Here is a 21,621-nt window from a genome sequence, read left to right on the forward strand (position 1 = left end):
GACACCGTTTCAGATCATAACTTAAAACAATAGCAAAACTTTGTACATAATTTACTGAAGAGATTACAATGATCAGCTTTGAAGATAGAAATGATAAGCACATTACAAAACAGAAATAAAAAAAGCACATTGATTGTCACAGTGGCTTTTTCCCATATTTTCAGAGAAATTGTAAAGGACGAATTCATAATCTTAGCTCAACTTTTCTCTAACATAAACGAATAGTTTGAGTCGCATAACACAAAAACACAAAAAACAAAATTAATACTCTCTATGATGAATATAACTCATTTTTTTCTTTCATCATGTTAACGTCGAAGACGAAAATTTTTAGCAGGAGATTAAGGATTAAGCTCTGTTAAGTACAGAGCTGAAATCTTCCCAGGTTACGTGAAACGATGACTTTATAAGTGTTGTTAAGAGTAAACATTTCATTCTAGCACTGTACACCACCAAAGTTACTAAATCTTCCTACATTCCAGGTAAATAACGATTTTAAAATATTTAGGACTAAGATAGTAGCAACTTGTGACATAAATTCAGGACACTTTCGTAATCGTAACAGCAAAATTCTATATACACATCTGATCTCTCTCAACTTTCTTAATCAAGCGACGCATATGTACAAGTGCGAAAACTCGCTGGTGCCACTCGTTGTCTAGCGTCTGTGGTAAAAAACACCACGCATACGCAAAACTGTGCTAGGCTTTGTTAATAGCAGGGTAATTTGGTTTTATCAACTATGTTGAAATTGTAAATTGGCCACCGTGCAAAGTTAAAAAACTGAAGTTTCGAGCGTTAGCCCTTTGTCAGGGCGAATGCTGCTATTGGTGAATAGCACCCTGCATTAATTTCCAAATCTGAATTGATATTTAAAGCCCTCTACTGCTCCTGGTATAATCTCACTGTTCTCCAAACCACCACTGCGTGGTGGACTTCTTATTTGAAGAGCACCTATGAATGGGGTTAACTGTTTGGTACCAACCAAAGTCATCCTCCCCTCCTGGGTCCCTTATTGCTCCTGGAACGGCCAACTGACAGTCTACGCCATAATACGAGTCCACATGCGCGTGCCACATATCCTGCTGAACAAACACAGCAGTGCAGTTGTAACAACCGTAACCACGAATGTTAATGTATTCGTAATTCCTGCAATCGTCGAATTTCTTCCGCATCACATCGATATCAGTCAGTTTGGCTCTCAAGTAATCAGTGAAGTTCAGACCATCAATGTTAAAGTTGCATGTTGCACGCACGTGAGAGGACCGGTTGGCAACTGACTCCATTCTGCTCAAAGAAAAGCGGAACTTATTCCAGTTAAAATCGTTCTCATTGACTGGAAAATCTTTATAAAATGATTTATCCGAAAAATTTTGATTATTATCTAGGCTGAACGATTCAATAAGGGTCCAAACAAAGCCATTTTCAGAGGTAAAATCGCAAAAGGTTTCGCCCAAAGAGTTGGTTGTCGGATCAAACAGCCAGTAAGCTTGTGATGGTGACCTCTTGTCCATTAAAAGCTGCTCTTTACAGGATGTTCTTCGCTTCTGACAAAATTTCCCGACATATCCTGGTGCACATGAACAGTTAAACTTGTGTTTGGCGTCCTTGCAGAGCTCAGTGCACGTGGCGCCATTAAGACACGTATTCTGACTACAGCATTGGTTACTGCAGTGAGAGTCTGGATATGCGCTGTTTGAAGTTACCTGCAGTATACATATTGTGAAATAAACGAACAGGTGTTACCTTAGCACCCTGCTACTCACTAAGATGCGTAAAATCGTAGCAAGAGCTTGATGTTACTTTACCGACTAGATCCCTCAAAACGGCGCAAAACTGTCCTCTGCTAAATGGCAAGATCTTATTCCCACTTGAATGTCAGAGCTTTAATCTAACTTCGCCGGATCACATTTGAATTATGGACCGAGCTTGAAAACTTGACACCTGATTACAGATTGATTAATGCTCTTTATTCCGTTTACCTCAGTGGTTACTAAAATTAAAGGATTAACACAACAACGACAAGGCGTCGGGCAAAAAAAAAAAAAAAAATGAGACAAAAATTTGTTTTGAATGTGCGTAATATTTGTCACTCTTACCTGGTGAATGTACTCCCTGCTCATATCAAAATACGCGTACCCCGGAGTGTGAATTAGCTCATCAGGAGTTGAAAATTTATCTTCATCTAACAGCTCACAGCGATCCCCAGATATCTGGAATGCTTGGCACTTGCATTTCTCGTCAAAGCACTGAACATGACAATCATAAATACTTGGCAACGTGAAATTTTTGAAACTGTGCCCCACTATGGCATGGTTTTCAATTCCTCGCTCATGGTGACCATGGTTAAGTCTGCTCAGTTCAAAATTTCCGTCGCAGTTTGCTGTTCTTGTCTCCAATCTGCTGAATGTCATGAGTGCCACGGTCAGAAGACGGACTGTAATGTTCATGGTATTTCTTTTAGTTATGCTCAAAAACGAAACAAATTGATTATGTTTGAGGAGCACTCGTTTACGCGGGAATACATTAGGTCTTCAAATTTACATTCGATACAAAACTTAAAACTGACATAAGCTAACAAAAAGCCCACCAACTAACTCATCTCACCTGCTGTTGTTTAAACAAATGAACAATTTAACGATAAAAAATTTGCGATAAAACAATTTGTAAAAGCATATTAAAAATTTTTTGACGACGTTTCGACGTTTGGCTAACGTCATTATCACGCCTTTTCTTTCACTCTTTGACGGTCAAAGAGTGAAAGGAAATGTTATCTTTCACTCTTTGACTTGAGCATATTTTTAATGTGCTTTTACGAAATGTTTGATCGCAATTTTTTATCTTTAAATGTTTTAAAAAACCGCTTCTTTTTCGTATAAATGCAGAATTGCTTGAATATTAAGCAATGCAGGCAAGGTGCATCAAATTGTTTTTAATTAAGCCTTGGAAATTGAATGAAACCGAATAGGAAGCCATGAATCTAATGGTTCATGTGGAGTAAGGTGCACTGGAAACAGCTGTTAAAAACATTAGACCGTCATCATGGCTACTTCTCGGTTTGATTCGTCAGCAACCTTAACTTATTTTCAAAGGGTTCGCCTCTTTGTAATTTGTAAATTCGAATCATAAAAGTTTCCTGAATTCGATATCAAATGATCCGCTCCTGTTAAAAAAAACATTTAAACAATGATATATATCTGACAGTTCAAATTCAGTTTTTCCTGTGCGCAGGACACTTGAGTTAAAGTGTTTTTGTTTGTAATAAAAGGGATCAGCTGTTGGTAAAACTTAGCTGATCTTTTGGTAAAGCCTGGTACCTCCTTGGCAATGACTGTTTTTGAGGAATGAATAGATGATCTAAGTTGAACCTCTTTAAAATTTTATTTTGGGTTCAACCCACAAACAGGGAAGTTCTGGTCTACTACGTTAAACAATACCGTTCTCGCCCATAACTAGATAGATCTCTTTGTACTCTAACACTAACCTACCGATACCATCTGAGTACAAGTGATGTCATACGACTAAAATATATACTGATCAATATCTAACACCCTTCGTTTGTTTAATAATAAATAATGATACCTTCCTATTATGACTTGCTATGTTTATCTCTTCAAGTGTCACTCCCATATTGTTTCACTGAGTGACGAAGCAACACTGGCCAGATTTTTTCTCATTCAATCGAAATGACTGAACAGCTAGAAGTATCGTCTCCAAACGAAACCGAGACTGATAATCAGAAAAGGAAACGACTCGCTGTAACCGCCTCCCGGTTAGCTCAGTTGGTTAGAGCGCCGGATTGTGTTGTGCGGGAGGTCGAGGGTTAGAGCCCCGGCCGGACCGATACTCATAGTCTTAAAATAAGTGAGGAGAATTTGCTACCTTTCTATAATCAAGAAATGGATAGATATTCAAGTCTTCTCGGATATGGACGAATAAACCGTACGCCCTGTCTAACCTGCAGGGTTAGGGGTAGGAGACGTTAATTTCCCACGCACGAGATTACTGTGGATGTCCTCCCCTGGGGTGGGATGGGTGGGAATTGACCCTGAAAAGCCCCCATGGGGAGTGGTCAACTAATGTATGTATATGTGTGTGTGTGTGTGTGTGTGTGTGTGTGTGTGTGTGTGTGTGTGTGTGTGTGTGTGTGTGTGTGTGTGTGTGTGTGTGTGTGTGTGTGTGTGTGTGTGTATTGCTCTTGCTAGTATCACTGGGAATCATTTGCGTTGTTCTGTTGTTGCTATTAATTCTCACGTTTGTACTTTATATTCACTGCCCTGATTGTGACTCGCATTACAAACAAGCGACCTCAGGATCTGAAGAGCAATTTACAACTCAACAGAGCTTGGTCCATTTTATACATCTCACAGATATCAACGTAGATCTGAAGTACAGCAGCTCCATCCCAAAGCGCGATATGTGTCGTGCAGTAAACAGATCCATCACAACAGATGAGTTTAAGGCTCCTTTGGGTAGAGTTGGGTGTGATACTTCATTATTGTTACTGGAAAGCAGCTTAGAAGCGATAAAGAACGCTACAGGGGGCAAAAAGCTGGATTTCATATTAATCTCAGGTAAGTCCTATGAAATGTAATCATTTCGTACTTGTAATCAAATTTATGGAAAAACGTATGGCACCAAATAAGTCCTATAAACATGTTTACTTATCAAACAAACTATCAAACACGAAAATAAGAAAGACAACAACAACAAGATCTTCCTGCTCTAGGCTAGAATACGAGCCTACAACAATATAAAATGCACATTTGTTTTGAACATTTTGTCTTTGACAGCCTTTGAATGGTTATGAATAACTGCCAGGCATTTTGAGGTGTCACAAATTAAAACGCATTTCATCTCTTTGCAGGTTGTTGCCCCTAGAATCACTGGTCGTGAAATTAACTTATCACTGGTTCTTTTTTTAAATTGCATTAACCTGGGTTTAGTTATCCAAAACATTCGAATGAAACTAGCATCAAAAATGCTTCAGTAAGAAGTGAAAGCTCTTGAAATTTAAGCCACTGGGTTGTTACGTGTAAAACTAGAACTTGACTCAATTCACACATTAAGGCAACATGTTAATGATAAAATAACCTCCCCATTACCTATTCTCCACTCTCTTCTTTTTCTGTCTCCGCAGGAGACTTCTCTGCCCATGAAGTTAATGTTGACGAACAACACATTCTTGAAGCAATGACCAAGACAGCGAATATGACACACGCAGTTATTGCTAATATTCCTGTATTTCCTGTCGTTGGTTTACATGATTATCTGGTACCGTTTGGCTTGCCAAACACCAGTGATTGGTACCAAACTATTTTGTATCACTGGGAACCACTGATAATTTGTGATGGTTGCGAAGGCCATGCACACAAATCTACAACAAGTAACACGCTGAGAGAAACCTTCCTTATGGGTGGTTATTACAATGCAAGTATTGCAGGTAACTGCGCAATTAAGTCCGTGAATATTGCCCTCATCTTTTGAAATAATTGAAATATTCACCTTGGCGGAGAAAATTAGGATGGTGATTTTTTTTCTTTTAATTTTTTAATCGTTTTTCTCGTTCGCTTGCTTGTTGTTTGGGTCGAACTGACCGTCTCCCCGCAACACATTGCAGACGTAAGCGCCATATTTTTTCAGCAAGCTTTCAACTTTTTGCCTTTTTGCAAACCAGTGACAAACTGTCCGAATGAATAACTTTGATCTTCAGATGGGAAAATGATTTTAATCGTTTTAAATACCATATACTGGCACCACAGAAGCAATCAGGACGATCCGCAAGTTCGTAAAACTGCGTTAAATCAGATGACATGGTTTGAAAGTCAACTAGAGTCTGCTGATGGACTAGGAAAGAAAGTATTGATAACCAGTCACATTCCACCAGGGTAAGTGATATCTGAATTTTAGAATTTCAATGAAAAATATTCTGCTTAAATCAAACGTTATGAACGTGATTCTGATCTTCAAGCTCTGAATTTCAAGAATTATCTTATCCCTATATCATTCGCTGTGTGCTGTTTCGGGATGTAGTGCTAAAGCGGTTTAAGAAAGAGCTTCACTAGCACATCTCCGGAAAACCTCCAGCCGTTTCTTTAACCGCGATTAGACCCATCCTATAAATATAAATAAATAATTATTAATTTAGCAATGGACATACTACTGGTTGGCTCTTCTTGGCCACTGTTTCCAGATCGAATTGGAATTTGGAATGCTGGTTTCTGCGGAGGGAGGAAAACCGGAGGACACGGAGAAAAACCCTCGGAGCAAGGACGAGAACCAATAACAAACTCAACCCACATGTAACGCCAGGTCCGGGAATCGTACCCAGGCCACAGTGGTGGGAGGCGAGTGCTCTCACCACTGCGCCATCCCTGCTCCCCATACTATACCGCCACTCAAGGTTTTTCAATCGTGTTTTTAATGCTATTTAGAGTGGATGTTGATGAACATGAGCCATTTTGGTTGCCCAGTTTTACAGAAAGATACATGGATCTGGTTGTTGGGAAGTATCACAAAGTAATCGCTGGTAAGAAGATTTTACCAGTCAATAGCAATCCTCAAAATGAGAATCTTCTCCTACTTTCAATTCAGCGTGCGAGGGTGTGTGTTTTTCAACTAGACGTCCCTTGTATTATGGCCGTCTATAGATGGTACTGCAACGAAAACTGATAAAGATTTACTTAACGTAATTCCTCATATGTCAACTGGAATAAGATTAAGTTGTAACTTATAGTCCCGTTATTTATAAATTTTGCATTTGTAGGTCAGCTATTTGGTCACATGCACAAAGATGACTTCAGACTTCAGACTCAGGCTTCAGACTTTGACTCCGTCTCTAACGACACAAGGAAATCTTTTGCATTGATTGCTCCGTCTCTCAGTCCAGACTACAAGAGCAACCCAGCATTCCGTGTGATGACACTAGATAAAAAGTCAATGTCTCTTTGTGACTACAATCAATACTACATTGACCTTGGTTTGACAAAAGGTAAGGGTGTGGCTCTCTAATTAATCAAACAGGACGCGTTAATGATCATGACGAGTCGTGGAGAGTTGTAACCTTAGAAACATCAACGACCAACCGACAAACGAAAAACGAAAAATTGAAACTCCGATCAGGACCATTAATGCATTCAGAACTAGCATCACCATTTAAAACAAAGTTTTACATTATTCTTTACTTATTGTGCCAACTGCTCATTCTCTCGTGTTCAAGTTTGATTTTTTTATCATGTTTCCTCGTTTGTGTCTAAAAAAATTGAAAGCATCTTTACCTTTTTCTCAGTGTCCTTCACTCCTGTGTGGCGTTTGGATTACACATTCAGCAGGAAATACCCGTTGTTTGCAAACAAGTCTATGGATGCCGACCAAATCTATAAACTAACCCAGGCTTTAATAAATAACGAGAACAATGTGTTCTGGAAGGCTTACGCTTTTTCACGACAAGTTAACTACTGGCCCGATTATTATCCCAGAGCAGTTCTTTACTGTTCCATGCGATATGTCTTTAAAAACGATTATGAAAAGTGTCTCTTGAAAATGCATTTTTAAGGCTAGAGCAAGACTTAGCGAAGATCTTTAAAATGAAGTTGTTGTATTGACAAGGCATCCATAAACAAAATGCTGCATTTAACTTCCTTTTCTAGATATTTTCCCAGAAACACTTGTGGTGTCGATGTGGATTCGTTTAACGAAACAAAACAAAGTTTCATATGATGCACGATCCTCGCAGTAGACAGTGCTATTTAAGCAATAGCGCAAATCAGACCTGAAAAAAATCAGGCCTGTACGGGATTCGAACCACTGACCTCTGCGATACTAGTACAGCGCTCTACCAATTCAGCTAACAAGCCAACTGGGAGCAGGCCGTTAAGTCAACTTAACGGCCTGCTCCCTGTTGGCTTGTTAGCTCAATTGGTAGAGCGCTGCACTAGTATCGCAGAGGTCAGTGGTTCGAATCCCGTACAGGCCTGATTTTTTTCAGGTCTGATTTGCGCTATTGCTTAAATAGCGCTATCTACTGCGAGGATCGTGCATCATATGTATCTAATACCGCAGTTCAAAATATATGAACTTCATATATTTCATTGTATCTAAAACAAAGTTTGAACGTATTTGCACTTTTGTTATTTGTATGTGCTTTATCAATACATATCAATACCAGAGTCCGCCATCTTTAATTTCTAGCTGAACCTGTTTGACAAGTCAATAATGCGTGAATATCCCTTGCCATTAACGACAAATGTGTTCGGTTTAGTTTGCTATAAAAGGTAATCACATTGTAAAATACATTAAACCACCGAATAGGAAGTACAGTCCTGAATAACTCCAAACTGTATGGAAAATTTCTCAAATTAAAAACGGCAACTTCTGTGTCTTCATTACTATTCAAACATGGCCGGCGCCAATAACAAATCAAAGTCACCACCCTTCGCGCTCCTATGTAGTTTTGATAGGATGCTTCTTGCCCGAGGAATAACGACTGTTACATACCAATTGAATGAAAGGAGTTCTCCAAAGCCCTGCTCCTGACAGGATCTCCTGAAAAAACTTTTAACACTCAGTCGAGATTCACGAACGAAAACGCACAGCTTGCAGATGTAATTCTGTGCCTAACAGCAACAAGAACGGAAATTATCGCTGACTTACAACAATTGTGTTTGTTCCACCAATTATTAAAAGATTAACTTTAACTATCAAGTCAGTGTAATACTTTGAAGAAGTCTTTTTAAAACATATTTTGGCGTAACGCCATTAAACATTCTAGTGTGTTACAAAGTTAAAATATCTAGGGGTAATAATTTTTTTAAAATACTCGATTCAACAAACACCTCTTGTTTAGTTATCAGATAAGCGAGGCAGAATCTTTCTCTGCATGTTCAGGCTGCCAGATATGGTGACACAACATGTGACGTGTATATTTCTTGGTTAGAGCAGTTTCACCAAAGTCAGGGAATTTACGATATTGATAAGTCATGATCTCCTTGATATAATAACCCAGATTTTCAATGAATCAAAAGTTCTGGGCCTCTAAAACCATCGCACACTACAGAATAAAAAAAGCCTGAAAAGAAGAGGCAGTTCAGACTTGTAGAGAAGGACAGCATAACTGATTGCTGAGCGCGATATGGGATAGAAATTGATGGATCGATCAGTGTTCAGAGTGTGCAGTGCGAGCAAGAACAATGCCAGAGTATTTGTAGCTGTTGATCGACGGGTGATGAGTATCGAGGTCACAGTAAGACGCCTATGAACCAAACTCTGTAGTAGCAGAATCAATCGGTTTGTACTCATACGCGCCTCTGCCATCCATGTATAAAACATACTGAAGATAGAGACGGAGAGAAAACTTATATCAGGTTAGAAAGGAAGGGAGGAGGGGGGGGGGGGCAGAGACGTTGTGAGAATGACACATACGCATTAAAATGAAACCGTCCTTGAATAAGGACTGATAGTTTCTAAAGAAACTGTTTGGCTGCGTCGGTGGGGGAATAGAAATAATTTGAATATATCAACAAAGTTGAAATGGTAAATTGGCCACCGTTACGATTATAAAAGCTGACGTTTCGAGCGTTAGCCCTTCGCTCCGACGACGTAACGGTGGCCAATTTACCATTTCAACGTTATTGATATATTCAAATTACGTCCTTGAACAAGGTAGTTCTGACGGAAGGCAATCTATTGCAGCATTACTGATTAAAAATCACAAATACAAATAAAAGATTATTTAAAAACAAAATAATTACAAACCTCGTGGTATTTCCACAGCGACTTCCGATGCGAGACAGTAAATAATGTGATGCCAACCTAGAAAGAGAAAACAAATGGACTGATGACCAAGGGGAGTACAGGTATCCCTTAACACTTCATGGCATTGATACCCTTAACAATATTCTTTAAGCAGAATTGTTCTAGAAAAGAAAAGAATATGATTCAGTGTAAAGGAATTAGGAAGGGTAACTTAACACTTCTGCGTTTAAGCAGTAGTGACATTACTTTGAAACAAATGTTTTAATTTAATTCCTTGTTGAACTCAGCGAGAGGCGACGGGTTGTTCAGTTGCGAGGCTTGGTGGAAGGGTTAGCGTTGGGGTTAAGGTTAAGAAAGGGCGGGTGAGGGGATGAGCAATTTTCAACAATAGAGTAGAATATCCTGTCAGTCCAAGGACCCATGATACAGACTCGGCCGTAAAATAAAGCTATATTTTAACTTCCCACTGGCGGAAAGTGTCTGCTGACCAAAAGTTAAACTGGAATGATCACATACCTCTCTACAGCGAGTGTACATGAATCCCTCCACATCCACACTAACAGCACTTGTGCATTCATCTAGAATCGCAAACTGAGGTTTGTGGTAGAAAAGGCGAGCCATCTGGTAATAGTATAGGAAAGAGAAGGACGTTAATTCGAGTGACACAACTCTTCAAATTAAAAAAAATCAAAACACTTGGTCATGTTGTCGTTCAGTGTCACAAAGGCAGACAAGAAAGTGACCAAGAGCAGGAATATGTTTGTATTCCAGGTTTTAATGCACACTTACTGCCATCCTTTGTTTCTCACCACCACTCAGAACATCCATCCAATCCTGAAGGAATAGAGTAAAAAGAAAAAAGAAAAAAAAAAAAAAAACACTTCCACTCAAAAAAGGTTAAGACACTTTTCTTTCAACATCTCCAGCTTAAACATCAAACATGATTGACTAGACGTACTTCAAACTCGATTGACTTTACCTGGATCGAATCCCAGCTCCCTTCACGCTCAAGAATATTACCAAGATGAACCTAAAACACGAATTCATAACTTAAGAATCAATGTGGGAATAGCGAAGATTAGGTTACAATATGAGATACTTGTGATCTTCCAGTTCAATCATTCAGTCCATGAACATGTGCTGGTTGCTATTGTTAGCGGAAAGGAAAGTTGTGTCCGTAAGTAAGGACTTGATGAGTTAATAAATCACAAACCTGTTTCAGATAATCCTCAAGGTCTAGGTCCGTAAGTCCTTTCCTGTGCAAATCTTCCACGGTGTCGGGATAAATCACCTGATCCCGCAATGTCCCAAGGGCCATATAAGGACGCTAATAAAACAACAGAATTATTTGCCTTTGAAAGAAACGAAAACACAAACAAACAAACAGAAACAAAAACGATAAAATCCTTTTTCAATTTTTTTTAATCAATGATTGAACGCAGGCAGAAGACGAAGTGTGTTTTTCAAGTTACCAGATAAACAACCAATATAATAATGATGAAAAAAATAAAAACTGATAATAATAATAATAATAATAATAATAATAATAATAATAATAATGCAAACTTTATTTGTGTTTTTAAATGTACAATTGTAAATCTCACTACGTAGAGGCAATTTACAAATGCTGCTTGAGATTGGCTTATTCAACACACACACAAAAATCAAAATTGCATCAAATCTGGGTTGTCCCAATTCCTATTTCTACAACAAAAGACGTAATATGTTGCTCTAATAGCTACATTTATCATTTTCTTGATTATGTAAAGTTGCTGCATTTTGTCAATGCCTATGTCATTCATCATGTCTAAGAACGTAGAGCATTCATCTGAGAAACGCCAAGGGAGCTCATGGAGAGATTTACAAATTTCACACATCTGACAGTTCTACTCATTTCGTTCATCAAGTTCTGATATTTTTCTTTTTTACGTACTGCATTGTTGTACAGGTTAGATTCGAAACCAACTATAATAATAATAATGATAATAATAATAATTATTAATTATTAAGTTAATACCAAAGGGATTCGAAACTTTTCTCTCAGTTAGAGACTTTTTAAACTTTTTTTGTAATATTTATTCCTTAATTATGATCATCATTATAATTATTATAAGAAGTGTGTATCCATGAGCTTTTTCTGGGATTTTTACTGGACATTTTGACGCATTTGTTTTCGATTTTTAAGCTTTTCATCATAATTTTTGTAAATACTTTTAGTGATTATAGTGAATAAAATTTTATTAAAAAAAATAATAATAATAATAATTGTTTTATATTGATCATTTATATTTAGGTAGCATTAGATATTATTATAGTTAACAGTCCTGTAGTGCAGATAGGCTACGAATTTTCGCCCTATCTTGCTTAGCTCACTAGCATCCAAACGTGTATACTGCATCATCATCATCATCATCATCATCATCATCATCATCATCATCATCATCATCATCATCATCATCATCATCATCATCATCATAATAATAATAAATAATCGTAATAGTCTGGAAACTAACAGCCCTTTTGTACCTACAAAAATCGTAAAAGAAGACTTTCACTGTAGAACCATCACTAACCTGTGGAACATAGAAAAGCTTGCTCTTGTTTGGTTTTACTAATTTACCACCAAACAGCGGCCATAGCTGTTAAATAAAACACCTCGATGTCAAACTAATGGTAAATAATGAGTTACCTAATAAATTCCAATTGACCAACTGAAAACAGAAGGGCTGAAATAATATAGTTATGAATTCTGTTGATGTCCTTTCAGAAGTTTACTTGGTTAACGTTTATTTAAACAAATGAATAAAGGCTGATAGTTTCTAAAGAAACTGTTTGGCGCTGCGTCGGTGGGGGTAACGAAATAATTTGAATATATCAACAAAGTTGAAATGATAAATTCGCCACCGTTACGGTTATAAAAGCTGACGTTTCGAGCGTTAGCCCTTCGTCATTCGCTCCGACGAAGGGCTAACGCTCGAAACGTCAGCTTTTACAACCGTAACGGTGACCAATTTACCATTTCAACTTTGTTGATATTTTCAAATTATTTTGTTTATTTAAACAAACATCCTGTATTCAAATAATGTTACCTCTCCCAAAATCCTGAACAGTGAACTTTTTCCACATCCATTTGGCCCACAAACTAACACATTCATGCCAGAGCGAACCTGTAAAAGAAAAAATAGAGTACACATAGCTACATATATAAAATTAAACATTACGAAAGAACCTTAACATGGAAGCGTTTTACTGTCGCCCATAAATATCGCTACAAATACAGACAACTAACGAAACAATAAAACCTCGAAGGAGAACCGCAGCCAAGCGCTGGAAGAGGTCTGCGTCATAGCCCACGATGTTTGTATCATTTACGGCTATTAAATCACTACAATGATCCCGATCGGTGAGTGCAGACAACTATTTGTTACATCCAATCCAATTGGCAGTGTTATATATTTACCTCAGCGGAACGGTTCTCACCTCAAACGAAAGGTCGTTCACAAGAATGTCTCCATTGGGTGTAACCAGAGGAACATGTTCAAATCTGTACACAAAGTCAGCATATTTCACACATAAGTTCTCTCCATTGCCATTTGCGTGAGTTCTAATGTTGTTTTCATTTAGTACTAAATACTTTTTCTTGTTATTCTAATCATTTAATTGTACAAAAATTATCCCTCAAGGCCACGAAAAGCAAGACCAGTTCGCTTTGGTTGAAAAGCATGACAAAAGTGATTCAGACGCGCATTGCTGTAACAAACAACAAAAATACAGAAAATTAAAATCGCATCATTTCGCTTCCACCACCTCAAAAGGACAGGTTTTTACATAGAATAAATTCAAAGGTACAACATGATCTGCTGTAAAATCTAACAGTGCTTACCTGATTAGGTGATCAGTTTCAACTATTTCGCCTTGGTTTGGAACCAAAGAGCTCCTTGGAATATTATCTGAAAACAAGAAAGGAAACAGATAGTGAGTCCATTTGTACTAATTGAACTCGTAACAAATTAAACCTTAAGCATGGAGTGAGCCTGACGGTAAGGTGACAAAACAACAACAACAACAACAACAACGACGACGACGACGACGTCAACACCAATTACCATTAACTATACTAGTCTAATAACGTTAATAATAACAGTAATGACGATGATTGTGCAATGACTAACTTTTCCTTAGTGCGACTGATTCACTCTCCCAATTCTTGACTCTACTGACACCCATACCCTATCGAAGCCTCTCAAATTGCGAACTTTACCAACTACATGTAGTCTAAGATTGTCACTAGCTCCTGCTCTCTTCGTGCGAAAATTCCCCTGTTCCCAGTTTACATAGCACGTAGCGTTATCAATATCGCTCTCCCAATTCCATTACCTTTTCCTCTACATAGAAATTTGGTTGAGCCACCCACAGCTGACGACGCGCACTGAACAAGGTACATGACAGCATACTTAAAAGCTTTTTTTCTGGTTTTGCGCCCTCATTCTTAAGCATATCGTTTCGTGACAAGAGCATATGCACAAGAACAACACCATCATAATTATACTCAATTCGCATTAATTCCAGTTCAAACCGATTCCTTCAGGTTATGTATGCGTCATAAGTAAAAACCAAAAAACACAAGGACGCTCTTTAACTCGCCTCAAGTCAGTTCACATATCACTCTATTTACATTACCTTACTCGCTTTATATCATATTTACATGGAGCTATTTGGTTTATATTATAATTAAATTACTCCAGTGGTTGGTACCTTGACTTTCACTTTCTCCCTTTAACTGCGGACTTGACTGATTGATCATAGTTCGTTGATATTCTCCTTTACTCAGATCTTTTAGCACTGTCATTAGTTCTGATACTCTGGAAGTATACCTGAGAAAAAAACATCAATAACCAGGTTTTAGCAAAAGCAATCCCTTTTTTTTTTTTACCAGTATGTTGTACAAATATCAGGAAGAGAATACAAGGGTTAAGCAAGTGGAATGTAAATTTATTAGTGCCTTTGTACACTGACTTACCCGGCCAGTCTGGTTAGCTCTCTTCCCGCCAACACTAAGCGACCAATTGCTTCCGCCATTTTCACCAACATCCTGCCACTTCTGTAGTAGTCCTGTATCAATTTGGAAAAGAACGTTACCTTTCAAACACTCATGCTGTTTGTACAATCAGTCTTTCTGTCTGTATATATCTGTCTTTGTTGATCTCGCAGTCCATTTGTCTGATATTCTCCCTCTATCTGTTTAAGCCTGCCTTTCTGCCTATTTCTGCAACGTTTACAACGGGATCGCCCAACTCTATTCCTGTCTGTCTGCTCGTCTGTCTGCTTGTCTCTCTGTTTGTGTCCAGCTCTCTTTAGAAAAGAATTTAACAAACCTCCATTCTCTCGCTGTGTGTGCTATTGATATGCCTTGTGCTTGATGCACTCAGAAAAGGACGACTGACAACTGAGAATCCTACAGCAGTAGCTATATCTACAATTTGCACAAAAAAAAAATGTTTTTTCTACATAAATAGACTAAAAGCTCTTTACAATGTGAATTAATTTTTTGTGAACTAAAAAAGCACTGAGTCCACATCCACACCAATTGACTCCTACCCACACTTGATAAGGAAGAAGGAACTACAAGTACTGTAAAGGTGTTTACATCTGAAGGTGGTGTCAATTATTCGTGTGCCAATAATATACTCACATTTGGCTATGATATTGTCAATAACTCCCATACTAGATCTAAACTGAATGAAACTTCTCAGATGATCAACCTGAAAAACAAAACAATGTAATAAACCTAGAGCCCAGATAGTGCAAGAGGTGTATCTAAACCTCCTCTCTTAACCTGTGGAGCTTGCCATTCCTGCTGCAGCAATTGCAGACTAATGACTAAATAACAAGGCTTTGTCTAAATAGTGATAGAAATAATGGTCTATAATTAAAGAAAATTAAGAAGATGAAAGTGTATAAAAAAGTATATAATAAAACCACCTGTAACCATAAAACACATTTAGCAATTGAAACACCAGGAGTTGAGGTGAGTAATGAATTCTGTATAATCATTCTGTGTTTCTTACCAGCTTGTGAAATGTACTTTCAATCGTAAGTTTTTCCCTTCTCCCTCCTTGGTAAAAAGCAATTTCCTCACTAAGATTTAAGGCCAGATTAAAAAGTTAACCAAACCCTACACCATGTAACATTATCCAATGTATATCCTGTTCCCTATGTCACACTGCTTAAACCCAACAGCTTCCTCACTCTCTACCTGAAACTGAAATATTTCCAACACACCCTTCTCTGTAACATGCTGATCAGGTTCTAACTCATGACAGGAATTCAACAAAACACTTTCCTCCATTGTTATTCTCAACTACAATTCAAATTGTACACGGATTAAACATCTCCAACCCTGGACAATACTGTTAAGACATTTCAATGCAATTTTTAATTTCCCGCCATGCAACAATTGTTTCCAAAAGGAACAAACTTGGCCCCCTCCCCACCCCTGGTACAATGTTGTTGGTACTTAACAGCTCAAGCATGCATTTCTTGTGTTACCACAAACAACATTGCAATAGGGGAGGGAGGAAACAATCTTTGAATTTGTGACTGTAAGCATTTTTGTCAGGGTGAGTGCAAAAAATAGGTATTTTTGTAACAGTATTTTTTGTAAAAAATAGGTATTTTCTCAACAGGTTTTGTCGGAGGTTGTCGTTAATCAAACAAAGGCATAAGAGTCACTTTATATTTGCCTATTAGTATATCTGTGATAGATGCTACAAAGCCACCAAAATATCTATTAATATCAATCTTGTTTACCTGTTTGTTATGAGCCTTGAGTTCACATATCTGAACTCTCCTTCAAGATGTTGTTCATCAGCTGTCATTCTACCAACTGGTCGTCGTAATCTACATTTTTAATTTCAATAAACAAGTGCCAATATCAAATTGACAATTCAAACAATTATAATTATACCATATACCTATTTCCACAAAGTCATCACATAAAATTTATGTTTTGAAGTCAGCAAACCATATTGGTCAGGTTTTTAAGTCTGTAGTCCACAATGGGGATAGCTTCAGCTCAGCTTAAAAAAATGGCAACTAATGTACATGTATCCTTTCCAAGACTAACCATACTTAGATAATCACAAGGGATATCCCACTGAATTATTCCTTACATGCTTCTTGAGTCTTGTGAATATCAATGTCGCAATGTATTATCTACACCAAAGTTACTGTTCTCAAATGCCACCAACAGTGCTTCATTGAATAAAATTCATCATCAAAAACTTTGGCATAGAGTTACAGTCAATTACTGGACAGTTTCATGCAACATTTAATGTTCATTCTAACAATACCTTGTTAACAGAAGTCCTGAGAAAGCTAAGTATCCCAACATTATGGCTGGTCCCTAAAATGGTCACAAGAATAAGACATATTTTAGTAAAATATAAATTCAGTTAAATAAAATGACATATCAATTTATTTGATTCTAACAAATAAGTTTCACAGATGATTCTTATATACTAACCTGTATGCCAATAGCTCCAGCCAATCGCTGTACGTATATGGCTATATCAAGTAAAGGCTGAAAACAGTTATAGACAAAAGGATCAAAAAGCAGGTAAATAGCACCTGCCATTCAGAACCACTTGTGCTATGAGGAACAAACAAAATTTTGGTGCAATGCATCAGGTAAGCAGAGAGAAAGCAAATGTAGATGTATTTGTAATACTCACCTTACTTATATTGGAGTATAGTTCAGCAAGACTGTTGCAAAATTTATCCACATCCTTTGTAAAAAAAAAAACAGATTTCAGTGATAATCTTGAGACAACATTTGTGAGAACACAAGCAAGTAAATGAGAAGCCAAAGACCAACACATTCCCCAACTGGTAGAGAAAGAGACATACTTCAAACAGAGCGAAAGAATGTTGTTAAAATTGATCCCTTCATCTTGCTCTGCCCATTAAAGAGACAACCTAGTAACTGCTAAAAAAGCTTAACCTACAACAACCAAATATCAGCCTAAAGTATCTGTTGCAAATGGCACAGTGCTCTCTCAAATCAGATCACATTATACTTTACACACCCCACCTGAGTCAGAAGTTGATCTGCATTTGCGATCCGGTTATCCAAGTTGCTCATTTTGTAGAAAGTAAAAGAGCTGGAAAAAAAAATTTCAGTCAGATCAAACTTTATCCTGTTGTCTTTATCCCCAATGCATCTGCCTTAAGTAACACTTAGCAAATACATATAAAGAGTTCCACAACTGTGTTCACAAAACTCTAATTGAAATACCTAAGGTACTTTTCATAGAGATGAAGAGTTAATCTTGTGCGGAACCTCAACTTCAGTTCACTTAATCCAAACTAGAAAAAGGTAAAAAAAAACAACAAGAGATAATATTAGCCTAGAACATGATGAAAAACTTTGAATAGGATAAAACAGACCAAAAAGAAAGACAGAGTAGAAACCATTAGCATAAAATTAATACAGAGCACAAATAATAGATACTGCTTTTAGAAAGACAAAAACTTCCATAAGATAAAAATTTCTAAGATTAATTCAGTTAAAATCAAAACTTAACACACACCTTTAAAAGTTGGTTTATTACAGATATCTGTAAAGAATGAAAAAATATAAACATATCAACTCTATGATAGGTGTGTCTAAAATCACATAATGTAATTATTACTCTAGAGATCTCATTAAAAAAAACAATCCATATAGACTTTTCTTCATTTCAAAATAGTCAAAATGTATAAATAAGCATTTGAATGTACTTACAAATGGCATGGCATAAACCAGTGCAAGGAGATTGTCTTTAAATCCTCCAAAATCACCACCAATAATGGACCTGGTGTATCACAAATTAACAACAATGAATTGTCTAAATAATCTTACATGTGCTTAGAAGTCTGTGTCTTAAGCATGTAAACTCATAAAACAATCAATTAGCATTTACTCAAACTGAATAACTGACTTTGGACTTGGAAATGTGTGTTAGTCAAATTGCAATGTTCCACAGATAACAGAAAAAATAACACAAACTTGAGACGATATTTGAAATACTGAAAGCACATTGATTAATTGAATCAAAGTGCAGAAATTAGGTGACATGAACCTCTCAATTGATGTCCCATTGTTTATCATCCACACATCACAGTACGTCCGAGCTATCAGAGATACAGCAACAAGTAATAGGTAACCACTCTAAAGATCAAATCAAAAAATTTACTTGAGGACTGACTTCTACAAAATTTTAAGTTACTGTATTTCTAATTAAAAAAAAAAACTTTTAACTAAGTTTTCTTGATTGGAAAATTAAAATTCCCAGCCCACTCACTCTTACCCTCCTTAACAAAAAAAACACAAATATTTTGACAAGAAAATATTGAAATAGCCATTGATACTAACCCACATGATTGATTAAATTCAGTATTTAAGCTGTCAGAGCAAACAAATCAGGAAACATTTGAATACAATATTTAAACCGTATTAAGAGAGCTAATGTGCGTGTTAAGTACCTCAGGTGAAAGCCATCCGGGAATGATAATCTTTAAAATCTTTAGCAGTTGTCTGGATAACACAATCAAGTATTACAGAATTAAAACAAGTTTGAAGAGTGGATAATGGTACAGTGTTACTGTGCAATAAAAAACATGGTTTTCAAAGAGGTGAAAAAACAAGCATCTGTTAGAAGGATTAGTAAAAATAATAATGAAACTAAAATCAACACAAATCACATTCTATAATTATTATTTTGCTTAATGATGCTCAATACAACTATTTGAAAAGGAAGAGAGTGATAGCAATCACGCTTTCCATTGACACACCAATGATAAAGAATATAACATATTAAGGAAAATCTTGTTCCTTTACCGCTCATGGCTAAAAGAAAAGCAGGATTGAACAGAAAAAAGAAAATTGATCATTGATAATCGGCAAAAATTCAACTCTTTGTTCTACCTTTTTGCAGGGTGCAGAAAGTAAATAAATTAATTTTTATTACCTAAAGAACACACCATCAACTGCAGCCTTTCCTTTCTTTTTATGTTTTTCCTGAAAATATTGACGAGGGGTCAAGCGAGTTATTTAATCATAATAAAAAAAGTTAATTTAGGCCCTAAAGAACTGAGCAGGGAATCTTAATTATGGGTTTTATATATGACATTCGAGAAGGAACACTTATCTATACACTGTGAGGAGTACACAAAGGAAAAAGAATCAAATAGAGGAAATTTTATACCTCCTCTAAAGTAATATGCAAATCACCAGTCACATCTTTTCTGCAAATCGAAGGAAAATCATTCTCGTAAGTTGCAAAAAAATATCATACAAGCACTACGTTACCCGAGCTGCAGCCTGTCTATTCCAGTCAAAGGCATCATACTAGGCAGTCTGCAGCACACTATGCAGTTTGCATGATCATGACGGTGCAAATGTGCGGGCAAAAAATCTAGCAAAGAAGCTGTGAATTGCATGATTTGTTTGAACAAGTATGTTCTCGTACCTTTTATCACTCAGCTCGTTAAGCTTTTTCTTCCACAGCACAATAATTCCGGCAGCAACTGCTGCTACAGCAATTCCAGAGGCTTTAGAGTTTAAAGCCGGCAATCGCACTGCAATCTTACTCAATACGTTCACCATGTTGATTACTTTCTTCTCCTCAGCTACCAAGCCTTCAGTGTTAATAGAAATGACTTGATAACTAAGGGGTCTGTGCACCAGCATCTGCACCCACACTTTACCCTTTGAAACACAGGCTGCCCAAGCTAACTACCAGAAAAGCGGACGAGGCTCTTACCGTGTTGCGCAACGTTTTATGTTTATAAAGGTTTGTATGGGATGTTATCGGTTTGCCTTAAAAGAGAGAAAAAAACATGTGTCTTGTTTTGAAATAAAATGGGCTTACCTTATTGCCTTTTTGTTTACTTTGTTGATTCCTAGCGTCTCAGGCCATTTTAAAGCGTTTTCGGCAACACCAACATAGCGCTAACCTGCGAGCTTGGGCTGCCTGTGTTTGAAATGGCTTACTGACTGATCGGTCCATCCATTAGGAATAAAAGTGATGGCAAAGCAAGCCCAAAACGGCGGAGATCACCAGAAACCTCCAGGTTTACACAAGGAGTGAGTGAGGTTTATTAACCTTACGTGTAGAATGGTCATATTTCGGAATATTTAGCGTTGCAAATCGACCATAATTCGTTCCCCATACTATAATAATAAACTAGTATAGTTTTTTTTTGTGTTACCTTTGGAGTATACTTATTAAAGATATTAAAGATTAAAGATTATTCCTTATAACGCATTCAGATTCTCAACAGTTCCAGTTAGGAGGCGGCGTGGCCGAGTGGTAAGGATGCTGGACTTGTTATCCGGTGTCCTGGGTTCAAATCCTCCACCCTGCCACTCACTGAATTTGTTCTCGGTGTCCCCTAGTTCACTCATCGGCTGCGCTCTGTAAATAGCCCACCGGTCTGCCACCTGCCAGTGGGGATTTTTAAGCACTTAGTTTACATTGTGACTGAAAAGCCCCTCAGGGGGAGCTTCAATTTACGTATTTATTTACTTATTTATTTATTTATTATTCCATCACATCACACAACGCGTGAGGCTTTCATGAAGTAATCTTTCGCCTTTTCTCAAGACGTGAGTTTGAAATGATATAAAACGTTTAGCCGTAAAATGGGCAAAATTTTAGATCAGCCGTAAATTGGGGCTGGGGGCCAACTCGATCAGCTATCGCACATCCCTCTTCCCAAAAACGAAATAGAAAATAATGAGTTATTTTTACATATTCATTTTAATCCTTAACTTTTTTTCAAAGTCTGTATTCGAATATTCTTACTTTTCGGGACCTCTCTATC

At 37.2% G+C, this 21,621-nt stretch overlaps 3 protein-coding genes across 3 annotated transcripts; 1 reads left to right on the plus strand and 2 right to left on the minus strand.

Annotated features, from left to right (window-relative positions):
• Nucleotides 1–36: 36 nt before the first annotated feature.
• On the minus strand, nucleotides 37–5,717 carry LOC111336354 (uncharacterized). Its single transcript, XM_022942436.2, has 2 exons — nucleotides 2,100–5,717; nucleotides 37–1,706 (listed from the first exon to the last, which is right to left on the minus strand). Exons 1-2 carry the CDS (start codon nucleotides 2,448–2,450, stop codon nucleotides 903–905), a joined length of 1,155 nt encoding a protein of 384 aa, XP_022798171.1. The 5' UTR covers nucleotides 2,451–5,717; the 3' UTR covers nucleotides 37–902.
• Nucleotides 4,418–7,651, plus strand: LOC111336374 (sphingomyelinase phosphodiesterase C). The gene is made up of 6 exons (XM_022942456.2): nucleotides 4,418–4,574; nucleotides 5,141–5,443; nucleotides 5,714–5,888; nucleotides 6,435–6,529; nucleotides 6,767–6,991; nucleotides 7,289–7,651. The coding sequence occupies exons 1-6, from the start codon at nucleotides 4,418–4,420 to the stop codon at nucleotides 7,552–7,554; spliced, it is 1,221 nt and encodes a 406-aa protein (XP_022798191.2). The 3' UTR covers nucleotides 7,555–7,651.
• A 510-nt stretch (nucleotides 7,652–8,161) lies between these two features.
• On the minus strand, nucleotides 8,162–20,431 carry LOC111336360 (ATP-binding cassette sub-family D member 3). The gene is made up of 28 exons (XM_022942441.2): nucleotides 20,265–20,431; nucleotides 20,001–20,040; nucleotides 19,764–19,813; nucleotides 19,279–19,330; nucleotides 18,876–18,964; nucleotides 18,539–18,608; nucleotides 18,345–18,371; nucleotides 18,050–18,120; nucleotides 17,846–17,915; nucleotides 17,487–17,540; nucleotides 17,279–17,335; nucleotides 17,106–17,158; nucleotides 16,564–16,653; nucleotides 15,822–15,891; nucleotides 15,446–15,515; nucleotides 15,129–15,226; nucleotides 14,774–14,865; nucleotides 14,509–14,627; nucleotides 13,637–13,703; nucleotides 13,234–13,297; nucleotides 12,843–12,920; nucleotides 12,327–12,392; nucleotides 10,967–11,080; nucleotides 10,733–10,783; nucleotides 10,543–10,587; nucleotides 10,270–10,374; nucleotides 9,754–9,810; nucleotides 8,162–9,328 (listed from the first exon to the last, which is right to left on the minus strand). Exons 1-28 carry the CDS (start codon nucleotides 20,399–20,401, stop codon nucleotides 9,251–9,253), a joined length of 2,034 nt encoding a protein of 677 aa, XP_022798176.1. The 5' UTR covers nucleotides 20,402–20,431; the 3' UTR covers nucleotides 8,162–9,250.
• Between the last annotated feature and the right edge of the window lie 1,190 nt (nucleotides 20,432–21,621).

The sequence above is a fragment of the Stylophora pistillata genome, chromosome 11 (genome assembly GCF_964205215.1).
Source record: "Stylophora pistillata chromosome 11, jaStyPist1.2, whole genome shotgun sequence".
Classification (NCBI taxonomy): domain Eukaryota; kingdom Metazoa; phylum Cnidaria; class Anthozoa; order Scleractinia; family Pocilloporidae; genus Stylophora; species Stylophora pistillata.